This window comes from Felis catus, chromosome X (assembly GCF_018350175.1).
Source record: "Felis catus isolate Fca126 chromosome X, F.catus_Fca126_mat1.0, whole genome shotgun sequence".
Lineage (NCBI taxonomy): Eukaryota > Metazoa > Chordata > Mammalia > Carnivora > Felidae > Felis > Felis catus.
In genome coordinates, this window is record NC_058386.1 from 16,420,565 (window position 1) to 16,441,032 (window position 20,468).

Here is a 20,468-nt window from a genome sequence, read left to right on the forward strand (position 1 = left end):
TGGGAAATCACAGGGTAGAGAAAAGGTCACGGGCTTTGGAGTCTGACATATTAAGCTTCAAAACCTGACTTTGCCCTTTACTGTAGGTGTGACTTTGGGCAAGTTACCTAACATGAGCCTCAGTTTTCTAATCCGTAAGATCTGTATACTAGTTATGCTGCAGGTTTTGGTAAAGTTCAGGGTCTAGGGGGTTCAGTGTTAGCTTCTCTTTCCTCCTGCTCATCTTGCCAGAGAAAATGACAAGTACAAATATTTGAGGGGATTCTGATGAGTCTCATATCCTAATGCATCCACTTCCATGTACAGGACTAAAAATCTGAGTACTAGATAACTCTTTAATGCATTACTTGGGTTGGCTAATTTAAGAGTCTCAAGAACAAGTCTAATGATTTCATCTGGTTTCCAGAGGCTTAATGAAGCCCTCCTATCTAAAACAGATACAGTGTGATGATGGGCTTCAAAGCCCAAACTTCTGGGGGGCACCTGGGTGGCTTGGTCGGTTAAGTGTCTGACTTCGGCCCGGGTCATGATCTCACGGTCCGTGAGTTCGAGCCCCGCGTCGGGCTCTGTGCTGACAGCTCAGAGCCTGGAGCCTGTTTCGGATTCTGTGTCTCCCTCTTTCTCTGCCCCTCCCCTGTTCACGCTCTGTCTCTCTCTGTCTCAAAAATAAATAAACGTTAAAAAAAAATTAAAAAAAAAAAAAAAGCCCAAACTTCTGTTACGTGACTGTGGCAAAAGGACCTGAACCTGTTTCCTCTGTCTCCACATTGGTAAAACAAGTGGTGCTTAAATGTTTGCTGAAGTGAACCCAACATACGTTACTGATAATATAATGGTTAACAATCACTTAAAATAAAGATATACAGTCTTACAAACATCCTTATGAACAAAAAGAAGGCAGCAATAATAGCTTGCAAGTAAGTAAAACAAGACAGAATGGGATTTGCTCAAATACACAATAAATTAGAGCTTAACATTCAAGCAAAATTCCTATTTGTGTAGTAGAAGTCGGATCTTAACACAAAGTGTTTTAGACAAGTTGGGAGTTGAATTTACTTGGGAAAAAACAATCCAAACTACTCACTCATTAAAAAAATATGGGTATACATATTTAAAAATTACCACAGGTATAAACACAACCTGGCAGGAAGGCTTATTTCTGAAAAAATAATGAAAGATATAGTTTCCACTTATAACTCCATGACTAATTCTAGCTGCATATTTAAACATAAACACTATTAATAACAGCATTTTACTAAAAATTGTTACTATTAATTGCTCAGATAAGCTATAAAGTAACTAAATGCGTAAGAAAATTTTTAAAAACTAAAAATCTGGGTTCATTCAAGACAGAATAAAAAGTTACCCTCGATTCTTAAAAAATAAACAATAAGAAAAAACAAACCTTAAATCCTACTGAAAATAATTTAAAGAACCACAGCTTTCCTATCAATTTATTCTTTATTTATTTATTCTTTATTTATCAATTTATTCTTTAATGCAACTAATTTTTTCATTTAGTTCCTGCCCTTTGATTATGTTAATTTTCAAACATTTAATCTTTTTTACTATTTTGGATGACTTTTTTTCCATTACCATTTCTAACTAGGAAAGCTACTTATTGATTTCTTAATATATTTTGTATAATACCACGTTATTAGACCCTCACTGGTTTTAAAGAACTTTTTTAGTGATTTCCTTAGATTATCCAAGTAGATGATTATATCAACTATGAATAGTAATCCTTTATTATTCTTTTTAATACTCTGATTTTCTGGTCTAATTGCATTAGTAAACTCTCCCAGAATGTTAAATAGAGGTGAAAACAGCAGACATAATCTTAATGAGATTGCCTTAAAATATGTCCCCATCAAGCATGATGCTGGCTATTGGTCTGAGGCTGTTTTTTTTTTTTTTTTTTTTAACGTTTATTTACTTTTGAGACAGAGAGAGACAGAGCATGAACGGGGGAGGGTCAGAGAGAGGGAGACACAGAATCCGAAACAGGCTCCAGGCTCTGAGCTGTCAGCACAGAGCCGGACACAGGGCTCGAACCCACGGACCGCGAGATCATGACCTGAGCGGAAGTCGGCTGCTTAACGGACTGAGCCACCCAGGGGCCCGTGAGACTCTTTTTTACTAACATTAAGGAAACACCCTTTTGTTCCTATTTTACTAAGTTTTTAATTGAGAATAGACATCGAATTTTATCTAGTGCTGACTTTTTTTAACTTTTAAATTAGAAATGATTATAGATTCACAGGAAGTTGGATAAATAAGAGAGGTCCCATATACCTTTAACCCAGGGGTTACATCTTACATTAACTTCCTGTCAAAACCAGGAAATGTATACTGTACAAAGCCCAGACCTTATTTAGATTTCACTGGTTTTACAGGTTGTGTGTGCATGTGTTCTACACAGTTTATCACACTATAGGTTCCTGTATCTACCACCACTATAAACATACTGACAGTTCATCACCACCAGGATCTTGTGTGCTGCTCCTTTATAACCCACCTCCCTCCTGCCCTCTTTTTAACCCTGGCAACTACTAATGTAGTCTCCATGTCTACAATTTTGGCATTTCAAGAATGTTATATAAATGGAATTATGCAGTATGTAACTTTATTCATGAAGTATGAATTCCCTTGAGATCCATCCAAACTGCTGCATGTATCAATAATCCATTCCTTTCAGTTGCTGAGTAGCATTCCACAGCGTGGATGTACCACAGCTTGTTTAACCATTCACCTACTGAATGACACTTGGTTTCAATTTTTTGCTATTACAAATAAGATGCTATGAAAATTTGTGTACAGACTTCTGTTTGGACATATATTTTCACTTCTCTGGGATAGATGCCCAGGACTTTCACTGCTGGGTTACAGAGTAAGTTTATGTTTAGTTTTTGAACAAACAGCCAAACTATTTTCCAGAAAGGCTGTATCCTTTTACATTCCCACTAGCAATGCATGAGGGATCCAGTCTGTCCACATCTTCACCAACATTTGGTATTGTCACTATTTTTTAATTTGGCTTTTCTAATAGGTGTGTAGTGATTATCTCATGATTTCAATTTTAATTTCCCTGATAGCTAACCATACTGACATCTTTTCATATGCTTATTTGCTATCCATACATCCTCTTTGGAGAAATATCTGTTCATTTCTTTGGTCAGAATTCTAAATGGATTGGTTGGCTTAAGTTAGTTAAGTTTTTAGAGTTCTTTATATATTCCAGATACAAGCTCTGTCTCAGATACAAGTTTGCAAATATTTTCACCCAATCTATGCCTTGTCTTTTTATCCCCTTAACAGGGTCTTTTTCATAGAGCAAATGTTTGAATTTTGATAAAGTCTACTTTTTTTTTTCTCTTATGGATTGTGTTTTTGGTGTCTGGTCTAAAAACTCTTGGTTTAGCCCAAAGTCCTGAAGATTTTCTTCTAGGTTTCAATTCTAAAAGTTTTATATTTTACATTTAAATCCATGATACATATTTTTTTTCTGTTTGAGTTGATTTGTCTGTGTGTGTGTCTTTTTAGCAGAAAGTTTATTTTCTATTTTTTATTTTAAATGCTGTAGAGTTACCAGTATTACATTAGTTTCAGGTGTACAACATAGAGACTCAACAATTCTATACATTATTCAGTGCTCATCAAGATAAGTATACTCTTAATATCGCCATGATATATTTTGAATTAGTTTTCATATGAGTTTATTGTTTTACCCATGGATCTGTAATTGCTCCACATACCGCTGTTGAAAAGGCCTATCCTTTTTCCAGTAAATTACTTTTGCATTGATAAAAATCAACTGGCTGTACTTGTATGCATCTATTTCTGGGTTCTATATTATATTCCATTCATCTATGTGTTTATCCCTTCACCAGTACCATAGAATTTTGATTGCTAAAGCTATATGGTAAGTCTTAAAATTGGGTGGAGTGGATCCTCCCACTTTATTTTTATCTTGTAGTAGATATTTTAGTTCCTTTACCTTTCCATATAACTTTTAAAATAAGCTTGTGTTAAACCTATACAAGAATTTGGGGAGAACTGATATCCTTAGTATGCTGAGTCTTCCAACCTATGAACACAGCATGCCTTTCTCTATATTTAGATCTTTGAATTTTTTTTATTGGCACTTTTAGTTTTCAGTATTTAAGTCCCATAAAGTCTTATACATGTTTTGTTAGATTTATACTTATTTTTTTTGAGCAATTACAAATGGTACTGCTTTTCATTTTTGTTTCCACACATTCATTGTCAGTATGCAGAAATATAATTTATTCTTGGATTCTCATCTTGTATCTTACAAATTTGCTGAACTTATTATTTTTAGTTTTATGTAGATTCCTTCGGATTTGCACTGGAGATAATCATTTCACTTGTAAATAGGGACAGTTTTATTTCTTCCTTTCCAATCTGTATGTATTTTATTATTTCCTTTTCTTGCCTATTACACTGTTAAGAACTTCCAGAACTATGTTGAATAGCAGTGGTGAGAAAGGAGATCCTTGTGGCGCCTGGGTGGCTCAATTGGTAAAGTGTCCAACTTCAGCTCAGGTCATGATCTCATGGCTCATGGGTTCAATCCCCACGTCAGGCTCTTTGCTGACAGCTCAGAGCCTAGAGCCTGGAGCCTGATTTGGATTCTGTCTCTCTCTCTCTCTCTCTCTCTCTGCCATTCCCCTGCTTGTGCTCCATCTCTCTCTCAAAAATAAACAAACATTAAAAAAAGGACATCCTTTTCTTGTTCCTTCCTGATATTAAGAGGAAAGCATTCTGTCTTTCACCATTGAGTATGATGTTATCTGTGGGTTGTTTTTGGTATATGTTCTTTATGAAACTGAGAAAGTTTCCTTTTATTCTTAGTTTGATCAGTTTTTGTTATGAATGTTTAATCCAGTTTAATGCATTTCTGCACAATTAACAATGTGATTTTTCTTCCTATTTAATATGGTGGACTATACCAAATGATTTTTGAATACTGAGCTAGTTTTACATCCTTGGAATAAAATCCATTTGATCACAGTGTACGTTTCTTTTCATATGTTACTTGATTTCTTTTGCTAATATTTGTTGAGGATGCTGTGTCTATGTACTTGAGGGATACTGGTCTATACTGCTTTCTCTTCCGTACTGTCTTTAGGTCTTGGTTTCAGGCAATAATGTCCTCATAACATGAGTTGTGAAGTGTTTTCTCTTCTTTTTTTCTGGAAAAGACTGTATAATTCATGTTATTCTTTTATTCTTGATATTCCAGATCCTTCTTTTAAAATTTCTTTTCTGCTTGAAGAACTACCTGTAGTCATTCTTCCAGGGTCTGCTATAGACAAATTCTCTTAGCTTTCCTTTATCTGAGACTGTTTTGACCATACCTTCATTCCTGAAGGATATTTTCACTGGGCATAGAATTCTGGGTTGGCAATTCGTTTCTTTCAGCACTTGAAAAATGGTGCCATTTCCTTCTGGCTTCCATGGTTTCTAATGTGGGATCTGTCATCATTTGAATCATTGTTCCCTTATATGTAATAGTTCATTATCTTTAGCTGCTTTCAAGATTGCCTTTTAGTTTGATTAAATTTTTTTAAAAAATTGTGGTAAAATACAACATAAAATGTGCCATCTTAAACACTTTTTAGTGTACAGTTCACTGGTGTGTTAAATATATTTACAGTGGCACCTGGGTGGCTCAGTCTGTTAAGTGTCCTACTCTTGGTTTCGGTTCAATCATGATCTCACGATCTATGAGGTCCAGCCCCACAGTGGGCTCCGGGCTAACAGCATGGAGCCTGCTTGAGATTCTCTCTGTCTCTGCCCCTCCCCTGCCCATGTTCTTGTTCCCTCTCTCTAAGTAAATAAACATATTCACATTGTTGTATGACCGATCTCCAAACATTTTCATCTTGTAAAATTGAAACTCTATACCAATTAAACAAGTTCTCATTTCCAAAGGTTTGATTTTGATGTGTCTGGGCATAGATTATTTTGGGTTTATCTTGTTTGGGTTTCAGTTTCTTGAATCTGTAAGATTTTGTCTTTTGCCAAATTGGGCAAGTTTTAGCCATTATTTCCTCAGGTCCACCATAAATCTTTTGTTAATGTTCCCCAGAATCCTAATGCTCTCTTATTTTTTGTCAGTTCATTTTTTCCTCTGTTGTTCAAATCAGGCAATTTCTGTTGTTCTGTCTTCAAATTTATTCTTTCCTGTTATCTCCATTTTTCTATTAAGCCCATGTAGCAAATTTCAGTTACTCTATGTTTCAGTTCTAAAGTTTCCATATTCTGCTTTGCATCTTTTCTGAGACTAATTTTTCATTTGTTTCAAATGTGTTTGTGATTGCTCACTGGAGCATTTTTATGATTGCTGCTTTAAAATCCTTGTTAGATAATTCCAACATGTGAAGCATCCTGGTGTTGGTATCAATTGACTTTTTTCTCATTCATGTTGTGATTTTCCTGGTTCTTAGTATAGTGTTCTTCAAATGAAGAATGGACATTTGGAAATAAGACTCTGGATCCTACTTAATCTTTTTTAGCAGGCAGTCTACCAGTTGAGATGTAGCGTGAGGGCAAGGTGAATGTGTATGTTCAGCTTACCGCTGGGCCCCACAGAAACTACCCTGGCAAAATAGGAGCAATGACTCTTGCTTTTTTGAACAGGGGTAGGATGGAAGTTCAGCTACATTCTTGGTCCCAGTGAAGGTTGGGCAACAACCTGCACCATCACATTGCTTCTGAGTAGGGATGCAAGCTCCCTGATGGATCACATTGACAAAAGGGAGACAGAAAGCAGAGGGATGACTCACACTGCTTTGTTGCTATAAGGTAGAGTGGAGAGCTCAGCTTCCAGAAGGGCCCATCTAACAGGATAAGTGGAAGGCCAACCAGCCCTGCCATCCACCATTTTGTTCTGCCTTATAGATGCCAGATGGGGGTGGAGGCTGAGCTGTCCACCAGGCCCCAATCACATCAGGAAGGAATGGAGGCAGAGTTGACTAGTCCACCTCCAATCATCTTGTTCTGCCTTGTTGATTGTGAGTGATGGGGCAGGCTCAGCTCCTCAGTAACAAAGGGGAGGGGGAGGCTTACTGGGGACTAGCCTTGCCTCACATCACTTTGTTAAATCTCGTTTCCAGATTGGGGTTGAGGCTCAACTTGGCTCCTAGACCCCACTGACACTACTTTAGTGACAGCATCACGTCCTTCTGCAGGTGGTGGGATGGGGGGGGGCAGTGAGGGAAGATCAGACTCCTACTCCACTTGTCAAAACCACTCAGCTGGGGGAATCAAAGTGTTGTCTGCTTTTGCTAGTCAGGGAATGAGATATGAGGTCCTTGATCTGCATAGCTAACATCACCAGGTGGAGGAAATCAAGCACTGCCACTTGCTTCTTTGGAGTAAGATAGGGCTTTTCTGGAGTGTTTGGCTATAGTAGGGAGTGTCCTACCAAAAAATTAACTGTTGTTCGGCTACCCTTTCCCCAGTCACTTGGCTAAAGAGAACAGACTTTTCCTGATGCCCTTTTTTTCTGTGCCTGTTTGTGGTTCAGGTTGGAGGCTTTTACAGGACCCTGTCCAAGATACATGGGAGGCAATAAAAAAAAAACCCCAAGGAACTCACTATTAGCATCATTCCTTGAGTACCAAAGTCTGTAGGAAGTCTGCCTTATTTCCACATTTCAGTGTTCCTGTGCTTGTTTGATGTGTTATGTCTAAGGTGTTTTAGCTGTAAAAGAGAACCTAGGAGGAATAGGGCTCCTCCAGCTGGGCAGAACCAGAAGTCTACCCCCAAGTAATTAATTTTATGTTGAAAATAACATTTATCTTCTTTGTGTGTGTATGTGTATTTTAAGGAACTTTATTGGGTGTCAAGGGTAATAATATTTACCTTCTAGTCTTCTACATTATGGTTAAAAATGCACTATGGAAAATTGCTATAGCATTATGGATCATAATTTTCTCTTAAAGTTCCAATTATATCTGTTTATAACATTCCTGGCTAATTTAGCTTGCTTCATGTTATTTAACTACCTGTCCACTTCAGTACTTTTTAACTATAATATTCTAAAGGAAAAAATTCTGTTTCATTCATCATCACCTAGTAATATACTTTACACACTCAGAACAGCCAGGGTGAAAAGTTCACTTTAAAATTCATTTATGGGGCACCTGGGTGGCGCAGTCGGTTGAGCGTCCGACTTCAGCCAGGTCACGATCTCGCGGTCCGTGAGTTCGAGCCCCGCATCGGGCTCTGGGCTGATGGCTCAGAGCCTGGAGCCTGTTTCCGATTCTGTGTCTCCCTCTCTCGCTGCCCCTGCCCCGTTCATGCTCTGTCTCTCTCTGTCCCAAAAATAAATAAACGTTGAAAAAAAATTAAAAAAAAAATAAAAATAAAAAAATAAAATAAAATTCATTTATGAGCTCTTTTCGATAATCCAAAGGTAATCTTATTTTTAATTTGTCTGTTACATTTCTCTCTTTAAGAAACACCAACTCTGCTACCAAAATCCATTGTGATAGTTATTCCTCTTAAATTATACCAATAGCCAGCAGAACTTGAAGGAAAGGAGGCAAACGGTTTTGTTTTGCATTTTCCTAATTCTTTAAATGAAACACCTGTATATCTCACCTAACCTAAGAAATGGATTCTTGAATTCATTTATCTACTGACTTATATTTAATTTCGGAGAGTCTAGACATTTGGTTTTGACTGACCTTCCATTACTTCCTGTACTCTTGCTTTAAATAAGAAACTATAGAACAGTATAACAAGACTGAAGAGACTGTAAGGAAAAAACCATTGCTTTGCTCTTTGCTTTCTTGCTATTATTTTCTATAATTAACATTCTTCATTGTGTTCCTCTAGAAACTCTGCTCTGGCTGGGAAAAGGGGTAGTCCAGGTGATGAGGTAACATAAGGTGTCTCCATAGAATATAGGGCTCTACTGACCCAGTTGGAAAACCAGAATTCTAGGAAAAGCTTTGAATTTATCATATATAAAAATGAAAACAAATCTATTGAAAGCACAGACTGAAACTAAGTTTTCTGAAGAAATATGTACAAACAGTCCCTGAGTTATGATGGTTTGACTTCTGATTTTTCGACTTTACAATGGTGCAAAAATGAGTATTTAATTTCATTCAGTAGAAACCACACTTTGAATTTTTATCTTTTCCTGGGCTAGCAATATGTGGTACAATACTCTCTCATGATGCTGGGAGTGGCAAGGAATGGCTCCCAGGTGGCTATGTGATCATGAGAATAAACCACCAGTAAACTTAAAATAATTGTTTTTCAGTTTCAGTTCAGTAATCAATAAATTACATGAGATGTTCAACACTGTTATAAAATAGGCTTTGTGTTAGATGATTTTGACCAACTCTAGGTGAATGTAAGTGTTCTGAGCATGTTAAAGGTAAGCTAGGCTAAGCTATGACGTTTGGTATGTTACGTGTATTAAGTGCATTTCCAACTTGGGATATTTTCAACTTATGATGCAACATAACCCAATTTAAATTGAGGAAGATCTGTATACAACAAAGCATAGATAAGGATCTTCTATTAACAGCATTAGAGCAAACACTCCATTTAAGTCTCCAAATCAGTAAAAAATAAGCACAATTATGTATACAAGTAGACGAAAAGCACGTGAAAAGATCCTTAACATTCTTAGTTATTAGCAAAATGCAAATCAAAACCACAATGAGATCCCACTTATTGCATACTACAATGGTTATAATGAAAAAGAAAGTAACAAGTGTTGGTGAGAATGTGGAGAAACTGGAACTTTCACACACTGCTGTTGGCAATGTAAAATGGTTCAACCAAGTTGGAAAACAATTTGTCAGTTATTTAAAACATTACATATAGACTTAACATATGACCAAGCAATTCCACTCCTAGATATATATCCAAGAAAATCGAAAAATGTATGTACAAAATGTTCACAGCAGCATTATTCACCATAGCCAACAAGTGGAAACAACCCCAGTGTCCATGAACTGAGAAGTGGATAAACAAAATGTGGTATATCCACAGAGCAGAGCATTACTCAGCCCCCAAAAATGAAGCATTGATACATGCTATAACATGGATGCATTTTGAAAATATTGCTAAATGATGTGAGACACAAAGGTACATATTATATGATTCTATTAATACAAAATGTCCAGAAGAAGCAAATCTATAGAGTAAGTAGATTACTGGTTGCTAGGAATGGGGACAAGAAGGAATAGGGACTGACATCTAATGAGCATGGACTTATTTCTGGGGTGACGAAAATGTTCTGGAATTACTGGTTGCAGAACCTTGTGAATACACTAAAATCCACTGAATTGTATACTTTACAAGAATGAATTTCGTGGTGTGTAAATCATATCACAATTTTAAAAAAATTTAATTAGAGCTATTTAACCTAACAGGTAAAAAAAAAAAAAAAAACCCACACAAAGGAAAAAACCCGCCAATGATTATGCAAAATTTCTTTAATTTCCTTTTCTTATACTGTAGCAAGATAGATGGTAACTTTTTCAGACTGAATCATATCCTATTTTCTGATACTTTGAGGGAGTGTCAAATACACTTTTCTGAAAAGATGCAAGTATAAGGAGATAATGATTTAATATGTGGCAATTCAAAAACAGAGCACAGTTCCCTGAGCACACACCTAGGGACTTCTATGTGAAGAGCTGATAATTAACATCTGGGCAGCCCCTCCTTTTCCAAATACTGTAGTTTTTATTTCAAATGTTCATTTGTAAGACAGCTGTTTAGAAATACCAAAACATTTTCCTGTACAATGTCACACTGTTTCTCAGGCCAGCTCACAAAAGCCTATTTAACCCATAGTATGTTTGGAGAGTAATACCAATTTCACTTTTCTAACTCTACCTATACTTTCCCATAGAAATTCTTCTCATGTAAACCACCTAGAACCTTTCTCCCTATAGGAGATTTCATCTTGAACAAGTCACTCACCTACATGCTGTTCTCAACTCAAGCAGGGTAGTCTAGTGGAAAGTCAATGGAATTTGCAACCTGTGATAATTGGGTTTGAATCCTGCCTTCTCTACTTACTAGTTGTGCAACCAAGAGCAGCTTAGTTAACCTTTCTAGGCTTCCTTTCTTCATCTGTAGGTTGAGAAGAATTAGATCTACCTCATTCAAGTTGATATAGACAGTGTCCATTCAGAGAGGGCATTCAGTAAACATTAATCTATGGGATGTATCAATCCACTTTTCTAGTATTAATTAGCACAGTATAGTGAACAAAATACAACATTTTTTTGATAGCTTAATTTCCCCAGTGCTTGGTGTTATCACTTCAATGATAAAGGTCATTGTAAAACTAGCAAAACTGTAGAAAGTGCAGAATGGTGATTTGAAGGGCATATACCATGTAGTAGAGTTTATAAAAAATCTTCAGGGTAGTCGAGGAACAAGACAAAGCTGATTAAACATAATTTGAAAACGCATAGTAAATATGTTTTCATTTAGAAAAAGCTTTAGCCTATTAATTTCAAAATAACAAATAATAGAACGCAGGGCTGAAAAACACTGGCGTAGAAAAAAAGTTGGATTTGTACTAATCCCATAATCTAGAACTGTGCTGTTCAATGTGGTAGCCGATAGCCACATGCGACTATTAAAATTCAAATTAAATTTAAATTCAGTTCCTCAGCCACACTAACTACATTTCAAGTGCTCAATACCCACATGTGGCTAGTGACTACCGAACAATGCTGATCTAGAAGTTTTGTTTTGTTTTTAAGTGAATCTTTCAATTATTTTATATTGTTTACAAGCTCCTAAAAGTGAAAAATTGAAATAACGTTTTGGGTAACAGAGGTGTTTAGCATAGGTCCTATGACATTTCTGGAGACAAGTTTTCTCCCAAAACACTGTATGTGAGATATACTGCAATCTATTATGTCAAAGTGATCTTTGGCTTCAGACTATCACTTGACATCTACTTCTAACACATATCAAATGACAGAACCAAGTTTCCTGTAACAAGCTTTGTGGACCACAGGATTAGAGGCAAGCTCACAGAGATCTAGATGACCAGGTCAGGTTTGAAGATGAGATCATCATTATCAAGATTATAAAAGTCAATTTACATGGTAGATTAAACATTAACTAGTTTTTAAGGTATGTAAGATACCATGGATATACTAGTTAAGATAGGGAAATCTGATTTAAGTTATGCTACTGCTGTAATTCTATTCATACTAATAGAAGAATGACAGGAAGTGTAACAACATTTTTGGTTTACACATAAATGTAGGGTAGCTAATAGTCAGGAAACTAGCACTATTTCATGAAAAAAAAATCCCAACAAAAATCTCCAAAAGACAACATGGACACCTAACTCCAGGAGGGGCAGCAGGACTATCTTTCCGTCTTATAGCCGCCTGCTCTTTAGCTTATTCACAGTCCTTTCTAGCTGACACCTTCCAGAGAGGAAGGTAAATATGCAGAGCAGGCAATGCCAGGAAGCGAGCCATTCAGTCACTGTACGCTGAAGCATAAAACACTGTTTATCAGTAGGTAATGTGTCCAAAATGCCCTCGATCCCAGAGGTATGTGTATACGACACACAGAGATCATGAAAAGGGTAAGGATGTTATTTTACATTATTTGGTAAGCTGCAAGTGTAACAAGGTTCCCAAGTTAAAAATGACTGCATCAAATTATCATTAACCTTAGCTGTTTTCTAGTAACTGCAAATTACAAGCAATTGATTTAAAAAGGAGAGTGGGGGAGGTAGGCAGGTTGATGGCAGCATAAAGTTGCCAAATGATAAAAAGAGTTTTTAAGAATTAAGAATTTGAGACATAAGTTACAGAGCAAGTCAATATAGAAACCACTTAATGAGGGCAGTTAGCTTGATATTATGGTAGAATATGACCATTAATTTTCAGAACATGGAATAAAAAAGTTTAAGTTATCTTAAGCTTTTATTTAAATTATATTTAAATGTTTAGCCCACTATTAAGATGGAAAATTGTTCTACAATCTAATTTACAAGATTTCAATCCAAAATCAAACAGAAACTCTTGACAGTTAAAGAAAAAAGCTTTGACAGAGTCAATTAAACATAACAGCTCATTTTCAGGCAATACTGGATCATGTTACTATAGTTATCAGACTGTCCAAAACTGTCCTTCAAAGCACTTGTGTCCTCTGAGACTTCAATATGGTTCATGAAAAAGGGGTTCTGACATCAAGTCTCAAATGCTGTCGGCTATATCCTTTTTGCAGATTCATCATAAATAACATCATCTTCAAGGTTCTATGAAGTTATGCAGTAAAGACATTGGTCAAACCCTGTTTAACTCTATAATTCCCAAATTCATTTGATTAGGTCTCACTCCTTTGGTTTGTATGTTTTTGGTTTTGGATGGCAGAGATGGTTGCTGGGGCACAGATACACCATTAACATTTCCAGAGACTTCCCAGCTAAAAATGCTGTATACCCTACATAAAGTTCTTTAAGTACAAATACCACATAACAGACCAAATCCAAAGTATTATATTTCTAGACAGAAAAAACCAGTTCCTCATGGCATATTCAAATAACCAAAACAAATGTATTTAGAGTAATGAGGAGGGAGGTGTGCCATATTAATTTCTGTCCCTAAAAGCGAAATTAACAAAATCAATCCTAAAGTATAAAAAGTGTGTACATTTTGTTTTGATACGTTTTAAAAAGTAAGTTAAAATTCTACTTCTTGAGACTATATATTGACTTCATACATTTCTTCAGGGACATACTTCCTTCAAGAAGTTGACAACCAGGATACACCAGGTTTCATCGATTATAAGACACTATCATGTGTAAGATACACTGTTGTCTTCTATATCACTACAGAAAAAAAAAAAAAAAAACACTGCTAACTGAACAATGGTATGCCATGGACTATGAGATGCCTTCCAATTTGACCAATGTTGAAATGTGAACTTTTCTTTCTTCCTTCTTCCACACATATTCTTCAAATGTTCTTTATCTCTTTTCCCCTTTTAAAGAAGATATCAAAGAGGGGAACAATACAAAAAGGGACAAGATTCAAGAGATTTGCATTTACCGTACCCTTACAGTTATATTCGGATATTATAATGGCTCTGTTTAAACAGATCAAACAAATCATTTTTAATTGCTCTACTTGATTCTGAAAAAATCACCCCAGAGGAAAAACAGAGAACTTCCTCAGACAATTCGGTTAGAGACAGGATTCATTATATTACTTATTAAACACTTAAACCATGCACTGAACCACCTACCTTATGTATATTATCATTTCATTTAATTCTTACCACAACTCTATGAGGTAGGTATTATTTCATCCCTCTTTTTACACATTAGAATGTTGCAGCACAGAGACCTTAAACAACTTGCATAAGATTACTAAATTATTAAGTGGCAGAGCCAGGACTCAAAACCAGGTCTGTATGGCTCCAAAGCCTAAGTTCTTTAACACTTTGCCATACATTCAAATTATCTCATAAAGTGCCTTCTCAATTTCAAGGAGATAAAATTGAAATATTTAATTGCTAGCAACTGATATATAAAATGTATGAAAAACTTATGTCTTATATGGATACATTTTATCCTAAATCTGCTTCATAAAATGCATACATTTGTGTTTTTTAACTCTACCTTTCATAACAATTAAAATTTATAGTTATTTTATCTTTGCTTTTATGTTATTTGGTATTAAACTGACAAACCGGAATATATGAGATCTGCTAACTGTTCCAGATTAATGATACGGAAAACTGTATAAATTCTGAAGTGCAGGAGGGGAAGACATCTAATGCCAAGAATTAAAATACAGTTGTTTGTATTTTCTATTATGTGAATTGGGGAATCAGATATATAATATATATGTCTGCACAATTGTATCCCAATGCTTTGAAAGTTGTTATCCACCAAAACACATAAACAACTGAGCTCTATCACACTCATGCATTACTAAGAGACCACCAAGATGTCACTGTTGTACACTGTAATCTGAACCACTGGGTCTAAAGCATCTGGTCTGCACTTGGCAAACCGGGGCCTTTCACGTCACCCAACATTCACAGCCTGGTATATCACATGTCCCTGGAACATGGAACTCTAGAGCAAATCTTGTTAATGATCACAATGGTATAAACTTCTTAGTACATGACAAATTTTTTAAAAATCTTTGCAACAATTCTGCCATTCAGACTTCTGATAAATTATCTGCTACATTTTTGATCAATCTGTAATTCACTGATTATCATGTCCTAGGTCAAGAGTGAACATCCCAATTATGCCACTCTCCTTATATAAAAATAGGATATACTCATTGTGATTTCCTAAACATATTTTAAAAAAGGCAAAGTCGGGGCGCCTAGGTGGCTCAGTCGGTTAAGCGGCCGACTTCGACTCAGGTCATGATCTCGCGGTCCGTGAGTTCCAGCCTCATGTCGGGCTCAGTGCTGACAGCTCAGAGCCTGGAGCCTGTTTCAGATTCTGTGTCTCCCTCTCTCTGACCCTCCCCCGTTCATGCTCTGTCTCTCTCTGTCTCAAAAATAAATAAACGTTAAAAAAATTTTTTTAAAAAAAGGCAAAGTCTGCCTATACTTGTTTCTTTAAGTTTATCTCTTTATGTTAAAACTTAAATGTACCAAATAAATTTCACATTTTGGGTCAACCTAATTAGTATAGGAGGAGCTGTCAAAATAAAACAAACTTTCCTAAGTTTAACAAAAACTGACATCCTATATCATAATCAGTGAAAACGATGAAGTGTTCAGTAATGTGTCACAGTTATTCTAACAGTTGGCATGTAACAATACCTGTCCTGTCCTCAGATCTTCACTTGGGGGAAAGAAAAAAACCCTGAAAGGTGGTACAAATGAAACAGGAAAAGGAAAAGAAACTTAATGAAACATTTTTTTTTCAAAATCAATGATCATACTTTAATAGAATGTTTTTCCCTACACATAAAATGTAAGAAACCTAATATCAATGTAGTAGAAATACTATAGAATCCAGTATGATCTTTGAAGATAAAAATGGATGCACATCAACTGAAGATAGTTTCTAACACAAGGGTCTCAATTTTTTATAAAGAAAATATTTATGTAGTTAATATTTTAATTCATTATGGGTACTTGCTATTTAAAAGAATTCAAGGCAGCTATTTTTATACAGCACATTTCTATAAAGCAAACATAACCTTAATTTTATTATTTTGGAAAACTGTTCTTATTTAAATTTACTATCATTTATCCTTTATTGAAAACTGAGAAAAAGTGTCATTTGAGGTCAGGCTTATGATCCAGTAAATGTTATCTCTGAGAGCGGTGGCAAGGAATTTACAGAAGAGCCACAGTCCTTGATACCCATCTCCTAAACAGTCAGATACTCTAAAACATACTAGCATCTTTCAATAACTCATTAAAGAGTTGTGAATTCACCTGGACTACTTAGGAAGCTATTTTGTTTTTAATCTTGTACCAACCTTGACTGCTTATATAGTACTTCCTTTATTATCCTAAATTTGCTTCTTTAAACATTTGGCCTAGTTCTAGCCTATCACGTTCTGACCCATGTTTGAGTTAACCACAAGGGTTTTTTTGTTTTGTTTTGTTTTGTTTTGAGCATCATGAAACCCATGTGAGGTTTGAAAGCAGGAAGGCCATGTAAAGGAATGAAGAAACTGCCTGTACTGTCGGTGAGGTAGTCAGGTCTTTTAAGATTGTTCATATTTCAGTGTAAGATTAAAATGATAAGAACAGAAAGAAGATTGATAATCACCCTATTCCTCACCATCATAATTCATTCAGTGGTCACCTACTGGGTCCATAATACATATGTGCCAGGCACTGTGTTAAGTGCTGAGGATACAGAGGAAAAAGTGTCTGCTTACAAGATTTCACAATCTACTAGGAAATTCGAGGCCACAAATTTAAATTCCTATAGAGACCAACCCTGAAACCTTTCAGCCTGGAGAGAAAAAACTTGATGTATTTACTCAAATACATGACTTTCAAAAAACCGATTTTATTCTGGTAAAATATAATTACTCTCTGGTAAGTACTCCTTACTGAGGAGGAGATGGCATAATAATAAATCCAATATTAGACTTCTGAATGAAAATTCTCAACCCTTTTCCTTACTGGCTCCAATTTCCAAAGTTGTAGCAGAAGTAATTTACTTGAAACAGCTGAACAACTAAAGGCAAAATATCTACAGTCAATTTTTAAAAATCTTTTAAAATTAATCTAGGCAACACTAGCTCTGTGTGACATACCTTATGCCAAAATATCAAGAAGATTCTTTGAACATGGCAAATTATGGAATCCTATCTGCCAGGTTCTGGAGACCATGACAGTAACTGAAATAACTAGGCTTTAACAAGTGAGACTGCTTATAATATCATAACTGTTTCTGAAAAATACATGACCTCTAACTACTGGCTTATTTATACCCTAAATTTTTCCACAAAGGATTGGAAGCAGCTAATATAAAGCGAAGCACATGAATTACATGCACCTGGCTTTGAATTATGGCTCTGCCGTTTACTATTTATAATCTTTGGGCCCTTAACTTCTGAGATTCAGTTTCTTAATCTGTAATAATGAGGACCACAATCGTACTATGTTGGGTCACAGGAAGGATAAGATGAAATAGCATGTAGTATCTGGCATATACTAAGTGTCAGTTTTGTGCCTTCCTTATCCAAAAGTATGCTATGTAGAAAAAGGATAAGGTGGAATTTTAAATGATTTTTTTAACACATTGATACGTGCCAAGCAGAAATGTGGACTGATTATGAGTTGCAAATGTTACCGTTTGCATGTAACAATCAGGCTCAAAGCAAATTCAATTTCTTTTCACAAGGTCAGCACTTTGAGAACATGTTATTAACCTTTTAGCTACACTGTTTAACGCAAAAAAAAAAAAAAAAAATGTGAAGGAAAAAATGAATGAAAAGACCCTATTGGCATACTGATTTTCACACTATCCATTCAAAGAATGATTAAACGTTCTAAATTCAATTTTCTTATAAAACATCTATAGAATTAAACGGGCTAACATAATTTTAAATGTAATTCTGCTAGTCTTATAAACGTGATTTCCTTTAAAAAATATTCAGTAACTTATCTCAAGATCTTTTCTATTGAAAAGCAGCGTTTAGTTTAGATTTTAAAAATATGGTCCAAGTCACAAAATACTAAGTACCAGTCGTAAGCACTATTACAACTCTGCTCACGTTAGGGAGAGCAAGTGAACATTTTAAACAGCAGTGGAGGTGACTAGGAAAAAAACTGAAAAGCGATTTGAACTGATCCTCCTCCCCCTCCATTATACCCGAGAATGCAAGTGTCCCGCATCTCACTCAGATCAAACTGAGCCTCGGTCTTACTGACGTAACCGGTAACCCTATCCACCTCTCACACTGCGGAGGCCGGCAGGGCAGCGGCTGCCGCCAAGTACACCACTCATCCGAGCCTGCCCCATTCCACCCCCGCGTTTCAGTCATGCTTTCCAGAAATGGGGTCACTCACTAACTATTACACACACGCAGCCTATCATCCTGTAATCCCCCAAAGTCCGCTGCGGGGATAGAAGACAGCAAAAAGTCAAGAAGGAAGAATCACAGACAAGCCACCATCAGGAATTGATTTTCCACTTCGGAGAGGAGCGCTGATGCCCAGGAGTGGGTCTCGTCTGGATTATTTTCGCAGACCCCGAGTTGGTTCTGGGACAGGGGCGGCTGCAAAAGCTCGATGCTGTGCTGTGTCCAGGGAAATTCTGTTTTGCCGTGTTTGGGTACACTGTTTGGGTTTTGGGCACTCGGTTGGTTGTCTCAGGGACGGTCACCCCGGGCGAAGAAAACCTGAAAGCCCTTTACGGCGACTGCTGATCGCCTTGAATATCACCCTCTCACCTCCAAGGACAGGAAACTCGAGTTAAAGCTCCTAGGGACGGGGTCCTTGAGCTCAGTGACCTCAGATATGGGGGAGGAGGAAGGACCTCAGGCTTCCACTTTCCCCTTTGCACCAGCAGAAACCGCTGCGGCAGACAGACTGGGGGAAGGCAAAAGCCTTGGCTGTCTTGCACCCCTTAACCAAAACCCCCACGGGTCGCCAGCCCTGCCTTGGGCCCTTCCAGTCCCCGCGCGCCCGACTCAAAGCACCAACTCTCTCCCCTGGCCGGACTCGAGAGTCTCTGCTCCCCAGTGAACCCAATCCATACCCCTCCCTTACACCCCAGAGTCACCAGGATCCAGGGGGGGCCCCAACCAGGCAGGGCCAAACTTCCCAACTCCTCTCCGGCCCCCGCTCCGCTTCCCGCTCCCCCCACGCAAAGTTGATTAAAATCGGCTTCTTGCAAAGCCCCAGCGCCCACTCCAAACCCCACGCGCCACCACACCACAGCCCCCCGAGCGAGGGAGGGGAGGTGCGGGTGGAACAGAAGGGCAAACAGACCAACCCCAACTACCCAAACCGGAATCACGGACCGAGGGGAGACGCGAGCGGCAGAGGAAGGGGCCAAGTGGCCAGCTCCAGGGAGGGGAGCTGGCCGGCGGGGGCGAGGGGAGGGGCGCACCAGCCCCCGACCGCCGGGCTGCACTCACCTCAGCGCTGTCGGACGGGCTCTCCACAGCCATCTTCTGCCACGGGTCCGCCAGCTGCGCCAGCGGCATCTTCCCCCCCGGCCCGCCGCCTTCACCGCCTCCTCCCTCCCCGCCCGCCCCGCGGCCGGCCCCGCTCTGTCGCCACCCGAGCCCCACGACAGCAGCGGCGGCAGCAGCAGCAGCACCAGCGCCGGCTGCCCGGGAGAGGGCTCGGCGCCGACACCGAGCCTCGAACGCCGCGCGCCTGGCTGACGACGTCCGCGCGCCAAGCGAGAGCCTCGCGCCGCTGCCGGGCACCGGGTCTCGCCCCTTTCTTCCTCTCCTCCTTCCGCCGCCGGGACTACAGCTCCGCCCCCCCCGCCGGTTCCCGCGCCCGCTCCCAGCAGAACAGCGGCGGCCGCGCGCTCCCCCACTTCCGCTCACAACATGGCGCCTAAGCGATACCTGTCTCTCAAAGCGAGGCTCTGCCGCCGCCGCCACCGCCGCGCGCACCCGGGGGCGGGGCTTGAGAAGACACGCCCCCTGCCGCCGCGCTTTGCCCCTCCCTCCTTCCTCGCCCTAGCCGGAGATTCTGGGCCTCGCCTACTTTCAGGAAGGGCGAGCCGGAGAGATCTGGAGGCGTCGGCGGGTGGTGGGGGAAAGAAGAGGGGAAGGGCAAGAGGAGCGAAAGGCTAGAAGCTTTTAACTGCCAAGGGTCCGAGCAGGTCGGAGGATACTTAGCGATGTAGAAAACAGTGGCCCCGCCTAGCTGGGGAGAGAGATGGGCGAGGTGCAGTGAGCGCAGTCCGGTGCCAAGGACCCGGGGAGGGAGCGTGGGGTGTCTTTTCGGTCTGACTCCTCGGT

General features: G+C 38.7%; 1 protein-coding gene across 4 annotated transcripts in view; it reads right to left on the reverse strand.

Annotated features, from left to right (window-relative positions):
* Window positions 1-19,752, reverse strand: part of RPS6KA3 (ribosomal protein S6 kinase A3) — a 120,887-nt gene extending 101,135 nt beyond the window's left edge. For 2 of the 4 annotated variants that reach the window (XM_006943611.5, XM_006943610.5), the window contains exon 1: window positions 19,626-19,725. Coding sequence is in view for 2 of the 4 variants with exons in the window: in XM_045051261.1 (XP_044907196.1) it covers window positions 19,626-19,694 (69 nt within the window). In the remaining 2 variants the exon portion in view is untranslated. Of the gene's footprint in view, window positions 1-19,625 lie in introns of all 4 variants that reach the window. The other 2 variants (XM_045051261.1, XM_004000334.6) reach the window with 2 other exon arrangements.
* Window positions 19,753-20,468: the final 716 nt, after the last annotated feature.